At 44.4% G+C, this 19421-nt stretch overlaps 1 protein-coding gene across 4 annotated transcripts in view; it reads left to right on the top strand.

Annotated features, from left to right (window-relative positions):
• The window catches only part of LOC146802490 (uncharacterized), a 175066-nt gene that overhangs the window by 120460 nt on the left and 35185 nt on the right, over nt 1-19421 (top strand). For all 4 annotated transcript variants that reach the window (XM_085622084.1, XM_085622086.1, XM_085622083.1 and 1 more), the window contains one exon: nt 19016-19118. In XM_085622084.1, the coding sequence (XP_085478210.1) occupies nt 19016-19118 (103 nt within the window). The remainder of the gene's footprint in view (nt 1-19015; nt 19119-19421) is intronic.

Raw genomic sequence — 19421 nt, 5'->3', positions numbered from 1 at the left:
TCCTCATGTCCTTTAAAGCTAGGTGGGTCTCGCAAGTTTGTTGCTCTAAAAATTGGGCCATGGTTCTAAAATGTTTTGGAAGCAATGGTGTATACCAAGCGGAGGCATACAGGTACAACAACTGCATGTGCAACCTATGGCAATCCAAGAAACCCCAGTAGAGGGACTGTGGTATCCACCCAGGCTTTGTAGAGATGCAGCCCACAGGCACCTCATTTAAGGGTCATTGGGGGCCACTCTTTAGGAGTAAAGGAGAAATGAAACCTAAATCCCTGGAAATTTCAGTAGATGGCATATGGCCTACACCTAGGAGTGATGAGGACAAAGACCAAGATGAATCCATAGACTTAACATATTGCATTCTATTGTTGGAGTTATAAGGGTTTTATATCCCAGCCTAGGTGTCCAAGTTCAGCAATTCACATCTGGTTTCTGGGTGCCCTTTGGTGTGCCTGGTTGAAAGATAGTGTCCTATATGGGGAGGTACACCACATACAAATAAACTGTGCCCCAACAAATAGTGTTGAGGAATAGTGTGAGTTGCGCATAAAACAAAAAGTAGTGCAGAGAGTGTGAGGGTAGATTACATCGTGCATGTGGATTCCTACCCTTTTATTAATGTGTTAGTTGGTGGGTAAATCCACATTTTATTAAGAGAAGGTTGTTAATCATTTTTAGGTCTCGCTGGCGATGCAGCGCGAAGCGCTGCCGCCAACGAGAACTATTGTTGCCGTGATGCCTCTCAAGGGAGACAGACCGGGGCACGCGCAGCGATCGGGGTCTGTGGACGCGCTTCTGAGATGCGGAGACGCACACGCACACACACAGAAAAAATGCGCGCGTGCACACCCCGCCGCTGCCGACCTCCCTCACCGCATCCGCGGCTGCCTAACGCGCGCGCACACGCCTGAAATACTCATAACATAACCTACTGCACGGATGACACGAAGGCCGGCTCCGAAGACCCCAGTGATCTTGCTTCCCCTCACAATTCTAAGTGTTCATCATTTTAACGTCACTTCTCGGATTGACTTTAACTCCTCGGGCTTGGCTGCATTTTCGCGCACTGAACCCGTGTGATTGGTTGGCTGGCTTGCGGCAGGTTCCTGAAGTTCTTTACCTTGCAACATACCAGCAACGCCCAGACGGCCTACTGCGGCTGGGCCGTATGGGCTGCGCACACGGGCAGAGAGCGGGGGGGGGGGGTGCTGACGGCGGGCTCTTGTGCCCGGGATAGTTTAGTGTAGAGTCACGCTGAGAGCAGGCCAGTCTGCGCAGCCGGATCTCCCTGCTTCGAACCTGCATTGCCTGCTCTTCCTGACTACAACCTGCACATGTGCTTCGAAATTGCGCTTGCTTGCTCTCCTTCAAAATGGCACCGCTTGATTTCTCTTCTTCAGGACCGCATAACCTTCTCTCTCTGCTTCCGAACTGCAGTCTGACATCGAGTTCTTGGTGTCTCAAACCAGGCCTTCCCTGCTGTCTCTCTCTGCTTCAGACCAACCCATCTCTTCTTCCCCTACATTGGACCGGAGCTCCCTATTTACGACATGGTTTGCTCCCTGCTTCGACCATCCACTGCATGTTCTAGCCACCTAAGTGTACCTACCGCCAGCGCGCTTTCCCGCCAACTTCCGGTGCCTGCACTCCCGAACCTGCACCTCCTTCTCTCTCTACCGCAAACCTGCACTGTCTAAATTATTAATCCTACACTGCCTGTTCTCCCTGCCTCAAACCTCCACTTGAGCAGTGCTTGCTCGCTGCTGCGAGACTACACTGTCTGTACTCGGCTTCTAGTGTGTCTTGTGGGCCTGACTCTCTGCCTCAAGCCTGGCTGCCTTCAGCCATGTACCATCATTCCATTCCCAGTCTTAAGATTCAGGCAACGTTCCCTGATTTCTCCATGCACAGTTCTCTTTTTCTCCCTCCCAAAAACTTCGCACCTAGTCCTGTATGTAATCGACATCCGGCATGTGCCTACTCCTCTCTAACCCACCATGTTTGTGTGCCTGACCGTGAAGGTAGTTAAAAATGTGCCTGTTTAGCTCCTACCTGGAGACATCTTTGTTTGTGGAAGTTGGCCAACTCTTCAAGGCGGAAATTCCCTAATTTCCGGATATTGGGCTGGGCCGGAGTACCTGGAGAAGAATTGAGACGGCTGTTCTGTACTCACAGTCCCTGATTTTCTTATGGCTAAGAGTATCATGGCGCTAGAGGCACAGTGCTCTATGTCTTGGATTTGTGTCACAAATCATTGCGCTACTTGGATTGGAACAACTGAAGTGGACCCAGGACTACAACTCTTAAAATGCATTAAAAAAAATATATATATAGATTTACCAGCACAAATACAGTGCACAAAATAAGTCCTGTTGTAACAAATGGTGATCAAGTGACGAGTAGCTCTGAACATACAATACAATCGGGAGCTCTCTGAACCCCTTTCAGGGAACCACGGGCCAAGCAGGGTTTACTGGACCCAACCGTGGTGTGCATATCGACTAACACAAAGTACAATACAACACACTGCAAACAACGCAGCCTTCTTGAAGCAAGCCCGCTAACATTCCAGCCTCACGTCCCCATTTATTGCTGATGGTTATTCCCCATTCACATGCTGCAACATCCAAGGTAGGACCAGCTAAGGCAGTCAAGTCTCAGAAGTACTGTGGCGGCCCATGAGTAAGGTCATGGAGTCCCAGCTCTGTAGTTCATCAGTTCAGATCAACTTCCTCAGGGATCAGACTCCATAGTGGCCCCCTTGCAGTCCGGCTGTATCCAGGCAGAGGGAAGCTGCAACTGTGGAAGCCACCACCTTTGGTGCTCCTCCAATGTGGTAAGTCTCTCCTGGGATGTGGGGCAAGTCTCTAATGCTCCTGGATAGGGGAGCTGGAGACGCTGCTCTCAGTCTCGGCAGGTCCCTACCCATTTTTTCTCCTCAGCTGCGCATGGATTCAGCACAATGGCCCCTCTTCCTCCTTTATGGCCTCTTCGTCCTGACATGCAGGTAGGGTCACTGCAGCACATACAGGACGGCAGCTGTCTCTCTTCAAAGTGGCTCCCTGCCTGGCATACAGGTGTCCTAGGCAGCACCAACAAGGTGACAGCCCTCTTTAGGTCACAGCGCTGTTTCGGGCAATAGCCCTTGCCTCTCACAGTGCAGCACTAAGGACTGTAATCCTTATCGTAATAATTATTCTTCACCCCAGCCCTTACTTGGCAAGGGGGTCACAGACTTTGGCACACAGGCTGGCAGACAATCTGTGCAGAGGTCCAGATGAACTTAAATCTCCCACTCTGCTCCTGCGATCCATGCAACAAGATCCTTACTGGACCTCGCTCCCTCCAAGCGATCTCCTCCACCTCACATTGCCCACTAGTCTTGGGTCAGGCTGAGGCTGGCGCGACAGGCAAGTGTTATTGATTCTCCAGTTTGATGTTCCTCCCCTAGCATGGGAGACTGGCAGACCCTCAATCCCTTGTCCTGGCTAAAACAGTCAGAACCTGGTCTGTGCTTCTCCACACTGATGTCTCTATATAGTGCACCAATACGAAGTACACTGTCCAGAGTGTCCTGGTGACCCTTATTGTTTTACAGAGGTACAAGTAATTATCCCAAATGGTCTCCTTTGTGGTAGTATGGGTGAGCAGTTTAGGCTGATCAGAGGGTAGTGCTAAGCATTTGTTGTGCTCATAGAGGCAATAAGATATATTCAAAAATTGATCCAAGACCGATTTAGAAAAATAACAGTTATTTTTGTATATATATTTCAACACCCAGAATTTCGTTATGAAGTAAGTACTTTTCGAGTTATCGATTTTTACAGGTAAGTAAAATGTTCACTTAAATGTGTCTTCAAGCGGTAATGCTTTCCTATAGGGAAAAAAGGCATATACCGCAAACAGTTTCTTGCAATAGGTTTCCGGCCGTCCCTTTCAGGACTTTAGTTGGTAGGGGGCCAAAGTCCAAAGAACCAGTAGCTGTTAGGCTTTACCTTTCCTGGAGCGTCCTGGTGCAGAGGAGCTGGTCTGGTGGTAGCTCTGTGCGCTACATCAAAGGGGGAAGGGCCACCTGGAAACAGGCTGCAATGGGGGACTTGGGTATAAGTCTGGTAGTTCCCAACGGGGGTGGGGGGCTCAGTTCGTGAGGGTCCTGGGAGCAAGGAAACATAGTCAGTTCTTGGAGACCAGTGCTTGGGTGCTGAGTGGTTAGGTCGGCTGAACTTGTGCATCACAGGCATTCAGGATTGTCGGTCATGGCAGCTGAGGGAACACAAACAGGACAGTTGGGACCGTTTTGAAGTGGGTCTCTGCGGTGCTGATGTCCCTCGATGGATTGAACTCAAACAAGCTTTTTTTGCTGCAAGGGGTCTGGTACCACAGGTATCGTTGCCGTGTGACTCTGGCTAATCAGCCATCATCAGCCAGGCTAGCTTGAATCCAGTGGCAAAGTAAGCAAGGGACCCACATCTGGGCATACCCTGCCAACTTAGGGCGAACAAAGCAAAACCAAAGGGGATGATGGATGGAGTGTTGAACATTGCAAGCACTCACCTCCATGCTTGTTTCCGGTCCAGGGAAGACCTGGCTTGGCAGTTCGGGGTGGACTGTTCCCATGAGGCACAGGGTCAGACTGATTTGCATATGGCCATGTCTAAACTGGGGTGGCGGAGTGAGCTAAAGAATGATGATGGATTAAACCCAGATCAGTTGACTGGGGATGAGTGCTTGCACTGTTCAACACTCCGTCCATCATCCCCTTTGGTTTTGCCCAGTTTGTTATTAAACCATGGGCCACGACTGTGGGACATCTTAGCAGGGATCAGAATCTCGAGAGTATGCGAGAGACGGTCTGACAGGATACTGTTAGCCCTATCCGGATTGTTAGGGAGGTTAGGCCTTTGAGCAAGGAGGATGTCGCGGAAGCGAACAGCGTCCAACTTATGCCAGGGACATTTTAGAATGGAGTTCCGTGGAGCCTCTTGAGGAGGGCCTGTAGTGTCAACGACACCAGATAGTGATCGGACCAGCTCATGGGGAGGGGAGGACAAGCTGTGAGAGCTCATAAATTTGAGAAAAAAGTGTCTAACAGAAGGTCGGCAGATGAGTGCTGTTAGGGACATATTGAATAAGTTGGAAGGCTGCAAGGTCTGCTAGAAAATTACTAATCCCCCTATCTTGACTTGCTTCCAAATGCGGGTTAAGGTCCCCAACAATGTTAAAGTTGGCAGACCTAGTAGCCAACAGCCGCGATGTAGTGACAAGGGCTTCCATAAAACCCTTTGATGGACCTGGGGGTGATAGATCAGGAGGCCCAAAAGGGTAAAATTAGCATTAACACAAATTTTGAACAGTGCACATTCAGAGTCTACAATGCTTTCTTTGGTCAAAGTACAGGTAAACCCGGTCTTTAAGACAACCGGAATGCCACCACCCCTACCTTCTCTGTTAAGAGTTTTAATGGCATATCCCTGGGGCAGTGCCAGGTTAGGCTCTGCCTCGGTGTTAGCAGCGAGTCAAGTCTCAGTTAAAAAAAAGAATGTCAGGGGCCTCATCCCGAATTAGGTCAAACACTTCAGCAAAGTGTTTGACCAACGAGTGGCAGTTAAGACTAAGAAATTTAATAGCAGGCGAGGGAGTGCGTACAGGACTAGCGATTGCCAAAGAATTTAAACCACAGGAATTGCAAACAAAGGAGCGTCAGACTGATGTGTGCAATGGTGGATGCCTTTGCCGATATCAAAGAGTGTTCCGTGAATAAAGCTGCAGCTGGGCGGCCAAACCGGCAGCATGTCTGGCGACGTCCAGGTGTGGACGGTCGCAGACGGGCTTGCCTTAGGCGCGCCAGCGGCGTGCCTGCACTAGCAGGATCTTAAGTAGGCAGGGGAGTACAGAAGAACTAGACCGCTGCCTACCCACCTGCCCGGAAGTGCCTGACCGGAAAGGAGTCTTCTGCTCACCTCTCAATGGGCAGCTAACGCTGTGGAGGCCCGGAGCAGAGGCTGACAGAGTGCAAGTGAAAGGGCTGACCAAGGGCCCAACACAGTACGAGGCAAAGTGCAAATGCAGGTAAAACCACTAAAAATATAAAAAAGTTAAAATAACATGAGAAGTAAAAATGCGAGCGATACTTTGCAACAGTGCTAAGTAGCGTTTAGGTTAGGTTAAAGAGAGCACGAAGACATGCGGCGTGCGAGGCGCCAGTAGGCACTATCACTGTCTGTAATTGCTAATATTAAAGTAATGTAAGGACCTGGGAATCTTCAATCTGATTAAGGTGAGGAATGGGTAATATTGACACTGAATAAATGCGTTAATATTCCCTCACTGTAAAGTGTGTACTTGACGATACTCATTCACAGTTGGGTGGCGTATGGGTAATAGTCATAGTTGGGCCTGGGCGGAATTTTCAAAGTTCCGCTATGCGGAACTCTGCAAAGTGAAGAAAAAAACCTCCACCGCGCTACGCAGAATTCCGGAAAAGGCAAAGTGCGTTACGTCACACTGTTTGTGCTGATTTTTAGCGCTGTGGGTTTGTCTTGCACTGTAAAATCAGCGCGACCAGCACCACGTGCAGCACAAGAGGGCGCTGCTTCTTTAGAAGTTCTACTTGAGCGGCAGCTTCTTAAACACGAACAAAGTTTCTCAACGCAAGCGTTGGTGACCATCTGTGACGCCCACGTTGAGAAATCTTACTGGGAGGTGGTCTAACATAGGATTTTCCTCACTCGCCAACTTAACGTTGTAGAGCGAGGAAAAAACTCCGCTCCACGTACCTTTTCAGAACTCCGCGGAGTGCGGAAAACTGTGCAAACTCTGCAAACGGAGTGGAGTTCACCGTCCAGGCCGAGTCGTAGTACAGTAACATTTTCACTTTTGTTCAGTCTGGTGCATCCCCCACACCACACACAAGGGATTGAGATAAACTCAGCCAGCAGTGGCAGTTGGTGCACTGGTCCTTTGCCTTAGATCATGGTTATGGATGTTGGCTTAGGACTGCTGACACTCGTAAGTGCACTCATACCATCCACCACGTAAGTCTGTGTCTTTAAGCAGCTTTACATCTATTCAACGACTTGTAAAAACATATTTTTATTGCACTGCAAAACATTGAATGCAAAGTAGACGGTGGTGTCAGTGGTTGGACTACGGGAGTGATTGAGTAGACTGGGACAGAGGTGGCAGTCTGAAGCTAAAACTTGCACAGCCTGAAAGTGAAGCCAACTGAAGGGAGTGTGTGGCATGCATACATAGTGTACAGTACAGTCCTAATTAGAGAACAGGCGTAGGACGTGGAGAAGTAAAACATTAAAAAAGAATGGATATTTAATGAGGCACTTTTTAAAACAACACTCCCGGTCTAAGGATGCGTCTGTCTGCTCCCCCGGTGACACGAGGCATGTCACATGGCAGTTTCTGTTGAGTACATGGTGACGTCACTGGGGGATCACTACTGCGGAGTTGTTGTTCCTAGCTGTGCAGATTTGCACAGGTCCACAGCGTCAGAACGGTTAGGACATGGTCTCAGACAGTAGCACTCTCTCTCCTGAGTGTGCCCTGAAATAGGCCACTCAACACTGGGGTATGCTCTCAGTGGTGCACTCAGCGAAAGGTGTACAATGGCGACCACTGAAAGTTATTTTTGTCCAGAAGAAAGTCTCTAATCTATGTAGCATGACCTAAACACATGTAGACCAGCAAAAACACTCCAAAAACATGTTTTCGACCAGTGGATGCAAATTGTGTTTTTCTTTCCCATTAAGTCTTACAAACTTGTTACTTCTGTTGTTACACAGTATATCTTAATTAGCCGGTAAAAAATAGTTTCTTTGATGCGTTTCTCCTGCTGCAGGCATGACATGCTTTCCTGCAACATGTAGTGCCATGTGCACTTACACTTTTGAAGCAGCCCGGGGCAATAGCAGCCGCTTTTTTCAAAGGAAATAGGTCTTGCATTTACAGGACAGGAGCGATTGCCATTGTAAATGACAATGGCTTTCATTTATTTGTTAATTATAACAGATAAATAAAAGGTATTATCATTTGCAATGCCAATAGCTTACACTCTTGCTAATGCGAGACCTGAAAATGCTTGTTATTTTAGCAGTGACTGAGTTACACTGTACGCTATTCAAGTCTATGCAATTCTATGCCACTAAACTATACAGTATTCCACTCTACGCTACTCCACTCGAGACTACTACCACTGTACGCCACTGCACTCTATAGTATTGCTCTCTACGCACCTCCACTCTGCAGTATTCCAAGGTACTCCCCTCTATGCCACTATACTCGTCACTTCACTTTACACCACTCTGCTTTATGCCACTCCACTCTACGCTGTTCTACTCTGCACCACTCTACAGCACTCTAAGACATTCTGCTCGACGCCACACCACTCTACACAATTTCACTCTACGCTATGCCACTCTACTCTGCTTCACTGCACTGTATGCCACTCTATGCCATTCCACTGTAAGCCACTCCACTCTATGCCATTCCACAGTTCACCACTCTCTTCTAAGCAATTCCACTCTGTGCCCCTTCACTGTATGCCACTCCACTTTACGCCACTTCACACTTTGCTATTCCACACTATGGCCCTCCACTCTACTCTGCGATATTCCGCTGTATGCCACTCTACGGCACTCCACTCTACTATATTTCACGCCACTCCACTCTACGCTATTTAAGTCTGCACCACTTGACGCTATGCAACTCCACTTTACGCCTCTGTGCAGTACGACATTCCACTCTATGCCACTCCACTCTGCTCTACGCTATTCCACTGTATGACATTTAAATCTATGCCACTTTACGATAGTCCACTCTATGCCACTCCATTCTATGCTATTCCACTCTATGCCACTCTTCTTTACGTTATTCCAATGTACACCACTTCACTCTGCACCACTCCACTCTACTTCATTATATGACAGTCCACTGTATGACAATACTCTACGCCACGCGACCTTACTGTAGTCTTTGACATTCCACTTAATGACACTCCACTCGACATCACTCCACTCTACTATTTGAAACACTTTTATATTAAAAATATAAAGCATTGAAATTCAATGAAATTGAAATTTATAACTTATGCACCACCTTCAAATTATTATAACTTGTGCACCTCTGTACACACCGTTAGCAACTTGCTAGCCACAGTACATTAATTATAACTCGCGCTTTCGCCATGCACTGCTTATACCCTTCCATACTGCATCACTTAGAGTATGTTAAATCATAGCATTCTTAAGAAAACTCATAAGATGTCTAATGAAATCAATCATAAAACACAGTGCTTGGTACAGTGGCTAATTACAGTTTATATACCGTGGTTAGCGAGTTGCCAACAGTGTGTACAGAGGTGCGTGAGTTACAGTAATTTAAACGTGGTACGTAAATTATACATTTATGGAATAAATACAACTTTTGATTTTTTTTATGTTTGTGTAGTTAAAGTTTATTTAGACGTGTGTGTATGTATTACCTACTGGCGGTCGCCAGTAGGTAGTTATAGTTAGGACCACGTTTCCATAGGAAAACCTCAACATTCTATTTTGAATAACTTTGGCGCCGGTCGACGAATCCTCGCGAATTTCTCAAAATAGGTGGGGCGCTACGCTCCGCTCCTACCCTGAAAGTCTCGGGGGGATCCGTCAAGCGGGGGCTGAGATAAAAGGGGGGTCCCAAAACGCGTTTTTCCCATGCATTTTTCCATAGGACCTTTAGAACGAGCTACAGCCCGAACGGCTGAAAAGAATTACTCAAAATTTGGCAGAGAGGTAGTCCCTAGGTCAAGGAAGTGCCTTTTGTAGGTTTGGTGTAAATCTGTTCAGTAGATTCTGAGAAAATAGCCTTTAAATCAATATATATATCTGAGCCCGCTTACGGTACGCTTACCGTACGCTTACGGTAAGCGTACGGTGGCGTGCGCGAGCGCGATTCTGATTGGCTCTTAGATCTTAGTAAACATTCGAATCGGCCGAAACCAGGAAGCGGCGGCCGCCATTTTGTGTATTTCAATCTGGAAAAAAAAGAGTGAAAACAAGGAAAGGGGGCAATGAGGAGAGTTACAGACCCCCTAACATTTGTAAGGGGGTCAAAGAAGGACAGAAAAGTACAAAAAAAACATTTATTGATTTTAAAAAAAATCACGGGGTACGCGTACGGTAAGCTTACGGTAAGCGTACGGTAGAAAAAAAAAAAAAATGAAAATCAGATTTAAGTGTTTAGATATTAGGGGGCTCTAAAAAGAGCCGTTGTGTTTATGAAATGATTTTTTAGTGGTACCTACAAGTAAGTACCGATGCAGAGTCTAAGGTTCAAGAGGAAGACTCTGTTCCCTTCATCATTGAAGTGCGCACCATCTCCTCTATAAATGTCTTGCATGTCATAACGCAAGTTGTTGTGGTAAATGGCACCCATACCATAGTCACGGAGGAAAGCAGAAACAGATTTGTTGACGTGCTTTCTTGCTTTGTCATCGCACCGCGTGCCCACCGTGCGTGCACGGCACTAACTGCGTAAAGTGGGCGCGCGGTGCGCGAAGCGCACCGCGTGCTCACTGTGCGCGCACGGTGCGCGAAGCGCACCGTGCGCGCACGGAACGAACTGCGTTAAGTGGGCGCGCACGCCACGAATGGCGTAAAGTAACTTAGCATTTAAAAAAACGTACAAATTCACTGAAAAAACCATAGGTTTCACACACGTTATAGTTAGGAATTAGCATTTAAAAAACCTTGCAAATTCACTGAAAAAACCATAGGTTTCACACATGTTATAGTTAGCGGAAATTTTACTGATAAAAAACCAATGAAATTCCCCCGTTATAGTTAGTGCAGGCAACTATAACTCACGCGACCGCAATCTTCTGCTGATGACATATGTGTCTTTATGAAAAAAAAATATTTGTAATATATGTATAGCTAAAAATGTATGGAAGAAGACATGGGCAAATAAGTGTCTAAATACAGTATTAGCATCAGCAGAGGATTGCGGTCGCGTGAGTTATAGTTGCCTGCACTAACTATAACGGGGAAATTTCATTGGTTTTTTATCAGTAAAATTTCCGCTAACTATAACATGTGTGAAACCTATGGTTTTTTCAGTGAATTTGCAAGGTTTTTTAAATGCTAATTCCTAACTATAACGTGTGTGAAACCTATGGTTTTTTCAGTGAATATATATATATATATATATATGTGTGTGTGTGTAAGTGCAAGTCCCTGCAAAAATACCGCAACGTGGGACGGATTTCATGTGGCCTAAGGATCATGTTAGCACCAAGTTTCGACAACCCCAACCCACTCATGCTCAAAGAGTGGGCGGAGAGCAACCTGGAGGTTTCTATGCGCCTAGTAATTATCCTCATTAAATATGCAGACATTGATCGAAAGGAACTTCAAGATAAAATTGATAAAATCAATGAGGAACTTAACAGCTCAGACCAAAAAGAAGTTGTGAGCAAAGGCCGTGAAGAAATAATAACAAGAATGAAACAACTTGAAGAAACCATATAGACACGCAAGGCATTCAAGTTTGCGCGGGATAAGTCTGACTATGAGTGTGGACAGATTTTCACCTTTGCGAGGAAATTTGATTCAGCAAAAAGACAAAAGCTCAACCCTCTCTAACCAAAGTTTCTGCACCTACAATGCCAGCTGCCATGTTCCGTGGTCCAACTGACTCTGCCTCGACATCAGACCTGAGTTCCACTGTAGACACCGGCTCAAACTCAGAAGACTGTAGCATCACAAGCAACAGTGACCCCAGCCTAAGAAATAACTTCAGCTTAACGGAGGAGCACGGTTTTTTAGTCAAGGACAGGCGGCAAATACTGCGGCCACGAATACCGAAGAAACAAACCGCAGGCGGAACTGCAGAAGGAGGGAGCGCAGAAAACATAGGAAATCAAAGAGGAAACTTCAACAAAAAAAGAGACAACTGGAGACGAAAATAACAAGCAACTCCAATACAGTTATCAATCTCTCGGATCTACAACTAACCGAGGCGGAAATACAACTTCTCTCTTTGGGCTTGACCTACTGCCCAGAAAGCAGTTTCAATTACACCACCACTCGAATTCGGAAATTAAAACTCATCAAATTCTTCAAACAACCTGGAAATCAATCCCTACCTCCGAATAGCAATGTGAGGGTTCACACGCCAGACACCCTTGCAGTTTCAGGCATAGTCACCATCAGAACTATGTCTGAGCTAGAATCTCCAAATGACAATCCCTCCACGCAAGTACTATTACACAACGCTGGCATTGACACTCCTACTGCCATCATGAGTCCGTTCAAGCCACCATCTACTTTCACACCCTCCATGCCTAGAGATGCCATTGACATTTACAATGATGTCATTGTAGAAGAGGTTAAGAATTTGCACAAACTAAGAACCCGTGCAAAAAACAAAAAGAAATACAAACAATATATGGACCTCATGAGTTAACTCAAAGCCAGAACGGACATAATCATTAACAAATCAGACAAAGGAGGTAACATCGTCCTATGGCTTAAACACATGTACATGGAAGAATCCTACAGACACCTTAATGATGCCATATGCTACAGGCCTACCAACATGAAGGAAGTGATTGCTAGTGGCAAAGAACTAAAAAAAAAAAGCCTTAACAATTTTATAGGACTCAAGGCGCTCTCAGCAAAGAGGAGTTCAATTTTCTCAACAATGAATTTCCTGTATTACCGATTTTGTACTTCCTGCCTAAAGTACACAAGAGAACATCGCCGGTGCCTGGCAGGCCTATCATCTCGGCTCGCAAACGCCTTTGTGAAAACATATCGAAATATGTTGATTATTACTTGAGAGAGCACATCACTAAGCTACCTACATACTTAAGAGAGACCAGTGACTTCCTTCTCAAAATCAAAAACATCCCGTGGTCACCGAACTTTATCCTGATGTCCCTCGATATACCTTCGCTCTACACGAGCATCCAACACCCTGATGGACTAAATGGATGCCATGAATTTGTGACTAAAAGACCTATCCATTGTTATAAACACAATGAGCTTATCATGTTTCTTATTGAGTGGTGCCAGCAGTATAACTATTTTATGTTCAGCAACAAGATATACCAGCAGCTTAGGGGTGTGGCTATGGGGGCTAGCTTCTCCCCCAGCTACGCCTGCCTTCATGTGGGCTGGTGGGAGGAGCGGGTCCTCAGGGTCACACACTCTGAAGCTTGGTCTAACAACATTCTTTGCTGGCTACGCTACATAGACTATGTTTTTGTGGTTTGGAAGGGTTCTATGGACAGTGCTAAATCATTTATCAATTAGATCAACTGTAATTATTTAAATTTGGAGTTCAATGCCACCATCAGCACTGACACTGTAGAATTTCTAGATGTAAAAGTTTAAATGTTTCAGATAACACACTACAGTCCACCCTCCATAGAAAAACCACTGCAGGTAATTGCACCCTTCACGCTACCAGCTTTCACCCAAAACATCTGATAGCATTCCATACGGGGAAATGCTGCGCTTGCACAGAATTTACAGCAATCCCACAGACTTAACCAAGTGCCAATTGGAGTCTCACATGAGATTCAAAGCCAGGGGATACACTGAAAAACAATCACTGCTGTGATCACCAAAGCTAATTCATTTCCCAGAGAGTTATTACTTCAAAACACATCCACGGACACCACTATTGGCACAGACACTCAAGCAGACCTGGCCACTAAGGGATGGGTAACCACGCGCCTCATCACAACACTGAGTCACTTAAATCCATTTTTAACAAACACTGGGGATTATCAAAACTGACTCCACATAAGGACCAATGGTTGCCCCTAGGCTTGACATCACCTATAGGAGAGCCAAGTCCATACATGACACTGTAGTCAGAAACAGCCCTGAAATAACCAATACCAGTAATTGGTTAACTAATGTGAAAGGTTTTCGTAAGTGCAGCAGTTGCAGGGCTTGCAGATTTGGAGTTAATACCACCCAAATCTCGGCAGAATTCAGCAGTAAACCCATAGTGATACAACATAAATTCACCTGCAGAACGGAATTCGCAGTGTACATTCTCACTTGCAGCTGCGGGTAAATATGTAGGGAGCACCAAGTTCCAAGTGCACCTACAGATTTTGCAACACTTCAGTGCCATTGTCAACAGTGACCCAGCATACCCTGTCGCCAGGAACTTCAAAGAGACACATCAGAACAACTTAGACCACCGTAAATACTGCGTCATTGATTGCATTCTGCCACTCAGACGTGGTGGCAACAGAGATAAATTGTTGAGACAACTGGAATCGAAATACATAATAGAACTCAACACCAAGGCCCCGGCAGGATTAAACATTAGTGAAGACCTTTACAACTTTTTATAATGTTTATCATTAGTATTCACTCCAGTCATGCGCTCTCACACTATCGCCTCTGACTTTTTTAGAAGTTGGCTTACTTCTAGTTGGTTGTCCAGATTTGAATCTACTGCAACACATATTTACCACACTGCATCAATCTCGCCTTGTCCCTTTTACACCTCACGGCACCAACACTGATTTTTCCTGCAATTATGTACTAATTTTTAACTTTATCCATTAGTGAATGCACTGTACAGCATTTTCTCACCTATTCTACATCTTTTTAGGCAGTTAACTCGATTTCCATACATCAGGCTTAGACCCTAACATGCAAAGATTAGACTCCAGTGACATCTGGGCCCTTCTTCCGCACCAGCATTAAGCTTATATAACTTGACCGCATTAGTTACGCGCCGACTGGTACATAGACTTTGGCATTGGCTTTCACACGCTTCCAATTATATGAATGCGTTACAATTAATGTTCCCCTTTTAGTTGCAATGGTACACCGGAGTCCTCCCATATTAAATTGGGCCACATGGCATTCATGAATATAGGTTGGACAAACACATCCACGATTCTTGTGGGATACCGTTTAACTCTGTTTTCCATTAGACTGTTCTTGGGAGACTTAAAACCCAATCCATGCATTCCTTTATCGGTTACCTTGCCTCAGGCACCGCCAACACCAGCTTACCTTCTCATCTGCCGCGCACAACTGATTTTACAGAACACATGGCCATATGCACCTACATATAGAGTGGTAGTCTTTTTTTCTATGCCTGCTACTAAAAAAGCTTGTCATTGCTGCGCTTAGTCATCAATGGATGACAAGATGTTTTACTACTTGCTGCAAAAGTGTTACATTTTTTGCCTTTTCAAGACCACATGCTTGTGGTCGAAACGCTTCATCCTGACATGCTAATACAATAAATCTTCTTTATTGCATCTTTAACTGGAATCTGTGCCATTGTTTGGCCCACCGTGGTCGTTCGTTGGGAATATATATATATATATATATATATATATATATATATATATATATTTATTTATTTATTTATTTATTTATTTATTTATTTATTTATTTATTTATTTATTTATTTATTTATTTATTTATTTATTTATTTATTTATTTATTTATTTATTTATTTATTTATTTATTTATTTAAAGAAAGAAAGAAAGAAAGAAAGAAAGAAAGAAAGAAAGAAAGAAAGAAAGAAAGAAAGAAAGAAAGAAAGAAAGAAAGAAAGAAAGAAAGAAAGAAAGAACTCGGTAGCATCCCCCACCAAGGAAATCCACGGCAAGGTCAGTTAATGTAGTTTATTTCATCTGTTTCACCAAGTGCACAACAACAGGGACGGTCGACGCGTTTCGGCGAATGCCTTCAACTGGACCATATATATATATATCCCCACCATTGGGGATGCTACCAGGAGGGGTCATAGAAGCACAGGCCCCATAATCCTTTGTGCCTCCTGGCACTGACGTGTTAATGCGCAGGGGAGGAAGAACTTGGCCCTCTCACACTATAAAGTGCTCCATTACTCCCACAGGGCAAGACCCCATCAGGGACACTACTAAGGGGTCTTAGGATCACCGGCCAGGTGCAGTGGTGGCTTCAGGTGTCGGGTTTTGGCAGTTCCGGAGGCCTCCGAGTGTTCTTTTTGGAGTTTCTGCTAAACAGGTCCGCTGTTAATGGGAGGTCTTGAGTCTTTATCAAAGGCATGCAGTTCTCCCAAATTTCTGGAGTCACAGCTGCAGGACGAGTCGACTTTGGCGGAGTTTTCGACTAGGGCTGCAGACAGTCCAGCGAGGCTGGGGCCAAGTCAGGTGCTCTCTTCTGTCTTCTCTGTTTTTGCAGCTCTTCAGTGTCCTCTCTCTTCTCAGGTCCTCAGGATCACGTCCTCTGGTGCCAGGGACTCCCCTAAATTCTGAAGTTAGGGGTGTTATGGGAGTGTAGGGTAGTAGCCAATGGGCTACTGACCCTTGAGGTCACTACGCTCCCTATATGACCACTTCCTGTGGGAAGTGGGCAAAACCCTGTTCCAGAATTCCTAGGTATGCCATCTCAAAGATGTGACTGCAGGGGTCATTACCTGCTGTGCTCCACCAAAGAGCTCGGGAAGAGCAAAATCCTTATGCCTAAGACTACGAAAAATGAAATTTTTGAAAAATATGACCATTTATCATGCTTTTACTCAATTGGAAGAAGTTTCTCTGGGTGTTGCCTCCCAAACAAATTGTTTAAGTTTGTTTTTTTCTGTTTTCGGTGTAAACACCCAGAACCCCCTATTTTTTTATCCCCTTAACTCCCCCTACTTCTACTCACCCCTGAACTTTATAACCTCCTTACCTCCCTTTACCTCTATCTGCCTCCAAACCCAAAAAAACACCAAAGTGCCTTTACCCACCCCAGCGCCTAAAAAACACTTATCACCCTTTACCAATACGCACCACTGAACCCCGAAAAACCCTTTCGCCACCTCTACCCACCCATGAACTCAAAACCCTAAAATGCCCTACCTCACTTTAACTCAACTTGCCTCTAAACTCTAAAAACTCATTACCTCCCTTTATCTCTGTCCATCCTTGAAACTTGAAAACGCCTTGCCACCCTCACTAACCTGTACCTTAACCCACCCCTGAACCCTAAAACCCCTTTAAAAACAAAACCACCATCAATCCTTACCCATTCCATAACCCTTACAACCCCTTTAGTAAATGACATATTCATTATGGCATTTAGAAAAAAATACCTTCTGTGTGCCAAAGTACCACATAGAAAAGGCCCAAAAATGTCTGTGTGGTACTTTGATAACACCCAGCACGGTAAAGTCTGTGGGATAAATATTGTATACCGTTATGATGGACATATTTTGAAGACTGTCATGTCATGTAGCAGTGCTTAGAAACAGTAGATGTGTGGCATAAAGCACTATAAAAATGTCATTATGCTGCTTGCATGTAACACTCAGTCCTGGGGCTACTTCAGTATCCAGTTGTGAAATCCCTTTGTTTAAGTCATAAGATGTCTATAGAACTCCTGAGTCCTCAACTATTAAAAGTGCCAGTATGTGTCTAACGATATTAGATCAGTTTTGGATTTCGTTTAATTAATGTTATAATTTTAAGAAAAGCGTATTAGTTGTACTGGACAGAATGTGAGGGTCATGAAAGGTTGCCAGGTGCATTTTGCAAGTGTTGTCTTTTGGCATTTCAAAGGAAGGCAGCAATTGCTGCATTTCAGTGGCAGAGTAAAGGCAGACCGGAATGTGTATTGGATATTTGGCAAGCGTGTACGTCTTCGCTGCCAAAGGTGAGTCTGATGTTAAATTCAAGAAAGCTTGTCTTGAAATCATGTTTTACTTTTTTCACAAAGTAAGCATTGTGCAGCTATGCTAGCCATCTCTTTTAGTTTAGGACTTTCCTCTCTGCATTACACGAACACAGTAAAAATTTAGCAAGTTATTATAACAGTGAGTTTGACATGCTGCTTCTGTTACCAAACTTTAACAAAATGTTCAGATTTAATTTTTGATCGAGCAAAACGTCTGTGGGAATTGCATCATATGTGTAAATCTTGGAAGGAAAGTGAGCATACAAAACATGTTCATGTTCAGAATCCTCTCTATACTATAGAATGACCGATAACTACCCATGGTCTGGGTGGTCCATTGCACCACAAAGCCCACATTTACCATGTTTGGGGTAAGTACTGTGAGATGCAAAGCAACACAAATGTTTGTGTAGATGAACATTCATGTGCAAATCCTTTTTTACACTGGAAAGTTGACCAAACAACATCAAATGGGTTTGCAATGAGTAATACCCACCATCTGAAAATGTATACCAGTAGGAAGTAACACAGCAGAAAAATCTCAAATGTACCAAGGCATTCTTAAAGTAAATTCTGCAAAATTACATGTAGGAATTTCATCTCATGCAAGACACCATTCACTTTGTGCTATGCTAAAGCAGCAATGTTTGCGTTAGCACAGCAGATGCTATCATTGGCAAGTGACTCAGTAAATATGATGATGCACATTTTTTGTGCAATGCAGCATTCAAATGTTAAATGCAGCTCTCTGCTGCCCGACTTTAACTGACATGAACACTGCAGAACAAATGCACTATTTGAATTAAGTTTGTACTAGTCTTATTGATCATTTCTCAAAACATATCAAGAGAATGGAATACCAACCTTTAACCATGTGTGACTTTAACTTTCTTTAATATAAAAAGAGCCATTCTCAAACACTTCCTGTCAAGATTACTTCTTTGCTTCAATGAACCTGACCCATGACAATCACACCTAACGCTCCACCTTTTAAATGGTAATGTGGGTAAGCTACCTTAGCAACCTGCAGTGTATAAATACCCCACAACTAACATGTAAACCAGTTTCACTTGGACAAGCTACAGGACACACCAAACTCGAGGATCTCTGGAAGCGGTCTTGAAGGAAAAGGCACATCTTTTCATTTTACAATGGTGAGTGTTATACCATGTAAAATTCAATGTTATTTTAAATGCTTGCTCAAGACTAAAACCGGAATTACTTGCTGTGATTTCAACATATACACAACTTAGAAAATATTCTTGCAAATATTAAGTCGCAAACGATGTGCTGCGTAATCTCATATTGTGTTTTGTTCTTTGCCTAGACTCGGGAACAGAGATTGTCCCCAGAGAATGAAGCAAATAATTATATTGAGAAACAACAAGACAAGGATATCTGCACTGTGAAGTTTATTAATGATTACAAAGGTATTGCTAAATACTGTGAAGCTTCTCTTGTTTGTAGAGGAATATACGTTTAAGTCGTTGTATTCTTTGTTCTGGGTACCTAATTGCTATTATACACTGATGCTGTGCTATGGCCAGGCCCACTGTAATTTTGTGATTTTGCTGCAATTTCTACATGATTGTGAATATAAAATTTCCTAGCTATCGTGAAGGAAAGTTTCAATTCTAGGAAGGACGCGAAGGCAAGGATTATTCTTTACTCTCTCATATTTATTGCAGCCTTAAGAACAAACAGCCAAAGACTACAAATCCCATGAGTCTTTG

Source organism: Triturus cristatus, chromosome 8 (assembly GCF_964204655.1).
Source record: "Triturus cristatus chromosome 8, aTriCri1.1, whole genome shotgun sequence".
Taxonomy (NCBI): domain Eukaryota; kingdom Metazoa; phylum Chordata; class Amphibia; order Caudata; family Salamandridae; genus Triturus; species Triturus cristatus.
Note: the sequence above shows the minus strand (reverse complement) of the source record. Positions and strands in the feature narration are given on the sequence as shown.